The sequence below is a fragment of the Vipera ursinii genome, assembly GCF_947247035.1.
Source record: "Vipera ursinii genome assembly, chromosome: 2".
Classification (NCBI taxonomy): Eukaryota; Metazoa; Chordata; class Lepidosauria; order Squamata; family Viperidae; genus Vipera; species Vipera ursinii.
Genome location: NC_139513.1, coordinates 51,251,651 through 51,261,501, shown reverse-complemented (window position 1 = coordinate 51,261,501; position 9,851 = coordinate 51,251,651). Strand labels below are relative to the sequence as shown.

The 9,851-nt window shown below is 40.1% G+C and overlaps 1 protein-coding gene across 1 annotated transcript in view; it reads right to left on the bottom strand.

The window, feature by feature from the left end:
• Positions 1 to 769: 769 nt before the first annotated feature.
• The window catches only part of UROC1 (urocanate hydratase 1), a gene marked incomplete at its 5' end in the record, with an annotated part of 48,763 nt that continues 39,681 nt past the window's right edge, over positions 770 to 9,851 (bottom strand). Inside the window, 2 exons of the mRNA XM_083353839.1 lie at positions 770 to 951; positions 5,675 to 5,774. Coding sequence (XP_083209965.1) covers positions 811 to 951; positions 5,675 to 5,774 — 241 coding nt within the window. The 3' untranslated portion in view covers positions 770 to 810. The remainder of the gene's footprint in view (positions 952 to 5,674; positions 5,775 to 9,851) is intronic.

Below are 9,851 nucleotides of genomic sequence, written 5' to 3'. Positions count from 1 at the left end.
CATACAATTTGGTTGGGACAGTTTCCACACTGTAAAATGGGCAAAGAGCTGAAACCTGAATAAAGGTCGGACCATGTGATAGCTGTTCCTCACCCAGATAATAACAAGAAATCAACAGACTGAATTGTGGGATTCAGCCAGTTCGCACCAGTTCAGCAGAACCGGTAGCTAGTTTTTTGTTGCCCAGGCCCAGAATGGACTTGCAGAAGCAGCAACCACACAGAGAACCAGTTGTTTACGTATCTGAATCCCACCACTGGAGGTAACACAAATGTATTGTAAATCCTTAGTCTCTGTATAAATCAGCCAAAAAAACACTGTATCGAAATCAAGGCTTTTCAAAATGCATTTTGAACGTTGCTCAGCTGGAGTCAGATTTTGCTCTGAAGTTGAATGCAGGAGAGGGGTTGTCAGCTAAATACAATAATGCTGAGTTTCGACCACAAATCTTAAAAAGAAACCAAGTTGCAACAAGCAGTAGAAAAAGTGTTGCTCACCTGTTGCCTTTTCTGCTTGGATTTCTAATCAAATAACAATGGGTTTGTGCACTAATTTTAGAGAGCATATCAAGATTAATCAGTTCCTACTTTGGAAATCACTTGGTGATTTGTGTCTGAAGAGTTTGCATTAATGTTCAACATGTGCAGAAATATGTTACTAATGTTGATTTATTTTAGTATTACTTTCCTGAAAGAAAAAAAAATGCAACCATTACTTTATTGTATCATAAATGGGAGCTTTGGAGTCGAACAAGAGGAAAATTAACAATTGAAGCCTGGTTCAAAAAAGGCAAAATAAATGATCGTACAATTAACAACTCAGAGCTTGTTCCAAGATGCTGTCATCTAGCACCTTATGTGGAAGTGTCACTTTCAGATTCTTCTCTTTGTCCATGGCTTGACAGATGGTTTCATAAGCGTTGTTGTTACCAGACCAACAACGTCTAGCAACCTGCATTTATGAAATAAAAATGAATGGATACAATATATAAAGTATAAGATACCCAATAATTTAAATATATATTACTTTAAGAAAAATACATTTAACATTTTTTTCTAAATTGAGTGATTCCTTGAAATTCTTGCAGTAACATCTAAGGTGTTACTGTTTAATAAATACCTTGACTGACAAAAAGATAATATTTTAGTTCTAATTTAAATGTTCCAGCATAGCATCTTCTAAGGTAAAGGTAAAGGTTCCCCCGCACATGCGTGCTAGTCGTTTCCGACTCTAGGGGCCGGTGCTCATCTCCGTTTCAAAGCCGAAGACCCAGCGCTTGTCCGAGGACGTCTCCGTGGTCATGTGGCCGGCATGACTAGACGCCAAAGGCGCACGGAACGCTGTTACCTTCCCACCGGAGTGGTCCCTATTTTTCTACTTGCATTTTTACGTACTTTCGAACTGCTAGGTTGGCAGAAGCTGGGACGAGTAACAGGCGCTCACTCTGTCACGCGGCACTCGGGATTCGACCCGCCAAACTGCCGACCTTCAGATCGACAAGCTCAGCGTCCTAACCCACTGAGCCACCGCGTCCCTTATAGCATCTTCTAGAGATTGACAAATTATTTGTTCTTGTTGTTAGTTGCAAAGTCATGTCCGACCCATCGCGACCCCATGGACAACGTTCCTCCAGGCTTTCCTGTCCTCTACCATCTTCTGGAGTCCATTTAAGCTCACGCCTACTGCTTCAGTGACTCCATCTAGCCACCTCATTCTCTGTCGTCCCGTTCTTCTCTTGCCCTCAACCTTTCCCAGCATTAGGCTCCTCTCCAGTGAGTCCTTCCTTCTCATTAGGTGGCCAAAGTATTTGAGTTTCAACTTCAGGATCTGGCCTTCTAAAGAGCAGTCAGGGTTGATCTCCTCTAGGATTGACTGGTTTGATTGCCTTGCAGTCCAAGGGACTCGCAGGAGTCTTCTCCAGCACCATAGTTCAAAGGCCTCAATTCTTTGGCGCTCAGCCTTTTTTATGGTCCACCTTTCACAGCCATACAATGCAACTGGGAAGACCATAGCCTTGACTATTCGCACTTGACATAATATAAGGAAGGTGTTTTGTGAGATTACTTCCTTTGGATTAGAACATTAGCACACCAAACATATTCTGTAATATACTGAATTATTTTAATTTGTGTCATTTCTTGTGCACTGTAATGAATGCATTTCATGGGAAACATAATCATTTAATGCTGAACATAGAAACCTATGGCTGGGAAAGTATTGTTTGAACACTTTCAAACTTGTCTTCAAGCAAATATTGCTTGAAGACAATATTTGAAAAACATGCATATTGAATTATTCAGCTAAATTAACTTTCCCTGACCTTAGTGCCTTTTCCTGATGTGTGCCAATTGACACAGTTCCCATCTAGTGTGGCTTTTGAAAATTTTAGGAATTCCAGTCCTGGTACATATTGAAGCTGCCAAATTGGAAAGAACTATGTCACTGTTTCTCCACCTTGGCAATTGTAAGATATGTGGACTTCAACTCCCAAGATTCCTCAGCCATTTTAAAAGTTGTTAAGGTTGAAAAACACCAAGCTTAGTTAAAATATGTTTAATTCAAGATTAATGATTCTGGAGAATAGAATGATATTTCTTCTGATTACTGCATGTATGCCAGAACAAGGATGTAAAAAGATGAAGTTTGAGAGAACTCTGGTTATTACTTGCAGTATATTAGCTACATCAGTAGGTTATAACTGAACCTTCTCTAGTTTTAAATTTAACAAATAGTTCAATTTTCTGGAGTAAAATAATCATTACTCCTTTAAGTACCTATACTGTTTGGAAGTTAAATAATGGAGGTTGGTATTAATACCCCAAAGCTTGCTCTATCTACACCAGGGGTCTCCAACTGTGGCAACTTTAAGACTTGTTGACTTCAACTCCCAGAATTCCTCAGCCAGCATTGCTGGCAGGGAAATTTTGGGAATTGTCCACAAGTCTTAAAGTTGCCAAGGTTGGAGACCCCCTGTCTACATATACCCTAGAACCATGGTGGCGAACCTATGGCACCCGTGCCACAGGTGGCACACAGAGCCATCTCTGTGGGCACACATGCCATCGCCCCAGTCCTAGGCCTTTAGCTGGGTTTTATAAAACCTTTTCGCTTTAGGCCTCCGCCGCTGTGTGCAAAAAAAAAAAAAGTTCAATCAATCAATCAATTTCAACTTCTCGTGGGGGAAAAAAAGGATCTCACAAAGTTGGAATTGATTGATTGAACTTTTTAGTCCCACTCAGCCACGCTCACCCAATTGGCCACACACACCCAATGGGCCACGCCCACCCGGCACCCAACGATACATAAGTGGGTTTTGGGTTGCAGTTTGGGCACTCAGTCTCTAAAAGGTTCGCCATCACTGCCCTAGAAGTAATCAAACCCTGAATCTAGTTGAGAGGCACTGCTAGGTTTGAGTGGGCCGAAGGCAAATATGTTCAGAGTACAGTTTTCTTCAGCCTGCTCTGTACTGCCCATCCTACTTAGCAGCTGTGGCTATAGCCAGCTACTTATATTTCCTCATCTACAGTAGTGGCCAAAATTGTGGAAACCTTTTGGGAAAAGTGTATTTTTGAGGTTTGATGGCTAGTAACACCACGTTTTGGGGGGAGTAGTACCATAAAATTATATATCAATGGAAAGATAATTTAATCAAGAATGTAATGCAACAAAGTTTGTTCAATTATCTGTACAGTATTCTATGAAAAGTTATATATAGCCAAATAACCAGAAAAAGGAAGCACAACTTGCTTAGGTTGATATCAGGTAGCTTTCCTTCATCTGATTGTAGCCAATGAGCATGAGTGTTTAGAGAGCCAATCAGGTGTCATCTTGTTTTGTCAATGAGCCAATCAGATCACAGTAGGATTCAGTTATTGATGTCATGTTTTGAAGCTGAGAGGAGGATATTTGTCAGTGTGTTATGTGATCGCTATCAAGTTGGTTGAGTTTTTTTGTGTTCTTTCATTTAGTGAGCTTGTAAAACATAATAAAATTAAAGTAATGGTGCAAAGAGTTGACTGGCTGCCCAGAAAGCAATATAACATAGTATTATTAAGTGAACAAGGTTACAGTTATAAAGAAATTAGAAGAAAAATTGGTGGAAACTTAACCAAAGGTGGCATTTCTACTGCACACTTTTCCCAAAAGGTTTCCACAATTTTGGCTACTACTGTAGTTCTAACCAGATGAGTTTATGACTACCAAGAGAATCAAATTGGTGCTGGATTAGAAATGAGTCTTCCCTTAGGCCTGTAAATTTATTGGGTGACTACGCTCTCAGTTGAACCCATCTCACTGGCAGGAACATTGGATGCCTCACGAGTTGTACAAAATAAAGAAGGGAAATAATAATAATAATAATAATAATAATAATAATAATAATAATAATAATAATAATAATAATAATAATAACAACATTGGAAGGGACCTTGGAGGTCATCTAGTCCAACCCCCTGCTCAGGCAGGAAACCCTATATCATTTCAGTCCAGTCTCTTCTTAAAAACCTCCAGTGTTGGAGCATTCACCACCTCTGGAGGCAGGTTGTTCCACTGGTTAATTGTTCTAACTGTCAGGAAGTGTATATAAATACAATAATAATAAACAACTAGCCAGTTGACAGTGAAGAAACAGATGAATGGCAAGCACCAAAAACAATTCATGTTTGCCTTAAGTTGGGACCAATGAGGCCCTAGTGGCAAGTTGACAAATCTGTTCCCTCTGAAATGCTCTTATTAACTGTTAGCCATTACATTAACTGTGCAAAGTCAGCTGTTTTGATTAATTCAAATGGAAATTCTTCTTCAAAATAGTGAGCTGCCATTGTTGCTGCTATCAATTAACTGCTTAGTTAACACACCACTCTTGGTTTCTGGAGGCTATTTGGAATTCAAATCAAGACCACTGTAATGGAATATGGGAGCAGAGCCAGCTTGATCGAATTGAATCCAGAGAACTCATAATTGATAAGATGAAACTAAGCTGGTGCCATTTTGGTGATTAATGTAACTACTGTCAAAAATCACAGCAATAAAATGCTTTACTCTTTTACCTGTTCTTGAAATATGATGACAACACAAGCTGTTCAGATAGCACAGTGTGTGAATGCATGAATTGTGAGACAGTGGCATTTGTGCCCCTTGGATGACATTCCAAGCATTGCTAGTTCAGAAAAAGCAATTTGAAAGTTATAAACTTTCAGTAAATGGAATAAGCCAGACTTTATAATGCCATGAGCTTGTATAATATAAATATGAAAGCATTTGCAATTAAATATATATTTTATCTGGAAATAAACTAACTCCCTAAGATGACAAGATGGAGAAGTTGAACATTGCAGAAGAATTGGGTATATTTGTATATGTATTTTCCTCAGAGAAGGGGTGACTGGAATCATCTTAAATTCTATGTCATCTTCCTTTAACATAAAAAGGAAAGTAATACTGATTTTGCCCTGAAAAGTTTGTTCCTCATTCTGTAATTACCCAATGCAGATAGTAAAAAAGTGTTGAAGATCCCATCAAATTTATGCAATTACTGTATATTAGAATATACATAGCAAATATACCCAAATATCGTTGATATATATATTTACTAAGTCACTTAACAAAATCTGTTTGTTTACATTTCTTTTAAAAAGTACAATAATTTCAAATTGAAAGATCTATTTTTACTTACCCCATTAGAAACATCCCAGTTCAACATCATCTTTGCACGCTCTTCGGCACTTGCTGAACCATCCAGGACAAGACCAAATCCTCCATTGATCACTTCCCCCCTTCAATAACAAAATAACAAAACAGCTCTTCATTTTTGTGGAGTTAATAAGAAAGATACTCAGAAGGGGGCGAGTTCTGGTGTGGATATTACATGGGTAAAATTGTTCTACCCAGACAGCTAGTTACATTATCAATAAATGGAAAGGTACCTCCTTCACCTGGAAGCTGATTTGGGCAGAACAGGAGTGTTCCTCCCCCCTCCCCAGGAGTTAGATTGGGAGCTACAATCTCTCATAGAAGAAATGTTAATTACGTCAACCACCAACACTCTTCTAGTTCCAAGATTGAAAAGTCCATTGTGAAATATCCCTTAAACTGGGAAAGGCGGGGAAAAGAAACACTAGACTTCACCACTACAGGCATAAGAAAGTCTTGACTTCAAACTGACATACAACAATCATCAAGCAAAGTAAGTTCCTGTAATGTGCAATTAATAGAATAGAATAGAATAGAATAGAATAGAATAGAATAGAATAGAATAGAATAGAATAGAATAGAATAGAATAGAATAGAATAGAACAGAACAGAAGCTGGAAGTGACTTTGGAGGTCTTCTAGACCAGCCCCCCACTCAAGCAGGAAAACCTATACCATCTCAGACAGGAGAATGTCTAGTCTCGTCTTAAAAATCTCCAGTGATGGAGCGCCCACAATTTCTGGGGGTAAGCTGTTTTACTGGTTGAGTGTCCTCACTGTCAGGAAGTTTCTCCTTAGTTCCAGGTTGCTTCTCTCTTTGATCAGTTTCCAACCATTGTTTCTCATCGGACCGAGAAGCTTTTGCTGAGTTCAGTTCAGGGAGCCTGACAACTGGAATGCCCTCACATCTTTTCCCACCTCAATGGGAGGAAAGCCCCTCCATGCAATTCAAAGTTTAAAATAACAGCTACTGATTCCACCTTCATAAACTCGTGCTGATCATCAATCAGTTAGCCAATGCCTATATCCAGTATCAGAACCTGATGGCTACAGGAACTAGGCCAGAACCAGCACATCAACAAATGTGTCCCCTCTCAGGGAGAGTCCAGCTGACCTTGGCACCAGCTGCATGAATACCCATTGTCAGAGCCATGTGGTACCAAGGACCTGCTTTTTTGCCCAATGTTATAATTATCCAGGCAGATCTCTTGTTTACCTTGCTACTAAATCAACTGTATATTTCCCAGAGATTTGAGGATTTGCCCATTTATCAAATCTATGTAGGATTCTTGATAAACTGAATGGCTGAAGAATCTACTAAGTGGGCAAGCCTACATCTGAGGACAGTTACATTAATTTATGGCATGCTCGAGAGCCAAGTCTGAGGGTCCTTGTCAGGAAGCTGACATTTAACAAATATAAAATGCAGTTTGTGTATTTGGTGTTCAGTATGGAAATATGCTAGGGCAGGGGTGTCAAACTCAATTTCATTGAGGGCCGCATCAGCATTGCGGCTGCCCTTGGGGGGCCGGGTGGGTATGGCCAGGGTGGGCGTGGCCTACTGGGTGGGCGTGGCTAGAGTGCGTATGGCCTACTGGGTGGGCATGGCCAGCTCTACATTGTTCGCATCAAGGGTGCCTATGGGGGCCTGGGCAGGAGTGGGACAGATCTGAGGGTCTCTGGCAGAAGGAGGGTCTCTGGGCCAGGGCCAAGGCAGTGGGGGCCATTCCCTCACTGTTTCCAGGATGGCTTCGCGGGCCACATGAAACCACTTCGCGGGTTGGATCCGGCCCCCGGGCCTTGTGTTTGACATGTCTGTGCTAGGGTTTCCGTCAGGCGAGAGCAAATGGATCCATTTGTGAAAGATCCAACTCAGCAATTATGTTCTACCTATATTACAATAATCTCACCAGATTGCTTGCCTTCCCTTGGGAACAACTAGAAAAGGTTTCGTGGAACTTGTTGTGTGTGTATGGGGGGGGGAGGCGAAGGTCAAATGTATGCTTCTTGTAGCTGCCTAAGGACTCAAGACTAGTTCCCCGCTTGACTCCTCTTTGCTGCCTGGTCAGGAGTTTTCCAGCAATTTTAGACAGTAACTTAAGATGTGTGCTACAATCTTTGGAACTCCCTACAATTCTTTTTGTACCCAATGGATCTTTTGGAATTAATAATCAACTAAATCTATCCTTAAAATAAGCAGGAACCTTGTATGCAGGTCAGGATGGATGATGTACATCTCTACTGGCTCTTGGAAACAGACAGTTATGACACTGTAGCCAATTTGTTAACTCCAACTAAAAAAGAGCATTCACACATGGAGAGTGAAGGAAAAGGAGAAACGTTAACTCATTCTGATCTCAACAATCACCAGGGAGATGGAAGAAAGGAAGAAACATACACCCCTGTAGTCATGTGATTACATTTGGGGCACTTGGCAACCAGCTCACCTTTATGGCTGTTTGCAGCATCCTGCAGTCAGTTGGTGAGTTTTAGCCATTCAGTTTATCAATTTGTCAAGATTTGTAACATTTTTGCTAGTTTTTGTTGTTTGCCTCTAGTTTTTAGTAAAAATTGCCCATTGAGGAAAATTGGTTTGCTTAACAATTGCCATGTTTGCTTAATGACCATTGTGAAAAATGTAAAAATAAATAAATAAATCTGGTCCAGTCACATGATGCCTCAGCTTACAACTACAATGATTTATGACCATAATTCTGGGCTAATTATAGTGGTGAGGACTATCTGTATGCCAACAAACAACAGTAATTTAACTCCAAGATTGAAAAGCACAAAGCAAACAATTTATTAAATTGTGAGTAAAGTGGAAGAAAGAGCTGCTCTAATTAACTGCTGTAGATATATAGAAAAATTTGCACTGTGTGTTGACAGAGGGCAATCAACTGTTTAAAGTGGTTCCATTATTGTACACAAAAAGATATTATCTAGGGAGGAGATGTTAAGTGTGTGGAAAGTTGCGTCCAATTCAAAATCTGTCAGCTGGCTGAATTCTAGCCTGGGAATCTGCCATCCTTTTCACCAGGAGTGACGTTTTCAATGAATGGCTCCAATTTCCATCCTTAACAGGGCTATTAAGGCTTAAGTGGTAGGGGAATGCACCATGATAGAAATCCCAGCACTAAAGTAAGAAAGAATAAAGAATTTTTGTTTTAATAAGGACGGCAAAAAAAAGACGTGAGAAAACAGGAGACCAGAATGAAGGTGCTTAAGACTAAGATCTGCATACTGAAACTAGCATAAGCAAACAGAAGGAAGGACAGAGAATGGGAACAAGAGTGCCTCAGTGAGGGAGATGGGTGGTTTAAAAATATGAATAAAAATAAATGAATAAATAGAAAAACAAAAATAAGGCTAGAGAACTGAGTTAAAACAATACTAGGGGAAAAAAGACACATAACCTGGCATAGCCACTCCATATTTTTCCTGCCAAATTTACATTACTGGATGTAGTTCCCAGGGAGATTGGGCAGAGGGTCTACATTTTAGGGCAGTCAAACAAAATATATTTCTTAACCTCCTTGCTTTTCTGAGGATTGCTGGCCAGGCTTGCCTGGGAACCAATAAACTTCTAATTCATTCTTCTCCTGAATCCCACATCCCAATTCTCATTGGAAGAATTAGTGATTTTAGTTATTTTTATTTGTGCATTTATATATTTGTATCCTTCCTTTATTGCTTTTACAAACAACTCAAGGTAGTGAACATATCCAAGACACCTCCTTCCTCCTGTTTTCCCCACAACAACCACAACCCTGTGAAGTGGTTTGGGCTGTGAGAGAGTGGCTGGCCCAAAGTCAACCAGCCAGCTTTCACAGCTAAGGCAAAACTAGAACTCCCAGTCTCCTGGTTTCTAGCCAGGTGCCTTAATAACTAGACCAAATTGGCCCTTTATGAAATAGTTATTGCGGACTACTTAAGTCACCAGCTAGTCTGTAGGCCTCTAGATCCATTACAGGCTATTCATTTTTAAATTACCCCAAATCTGTGGAAAAGTAGAATTATTGTTCTAGAAAAGCATAACTACTACATGTGCCAGAGAAATTAGGTATAATTACTGTAAGTGTGCTATTGAGTCATCTGTCGGGAATGTTAGTATTGCAAGTTTCTCCCACAGAGTAGGAGTCTAACTGGATTTATTCCTCT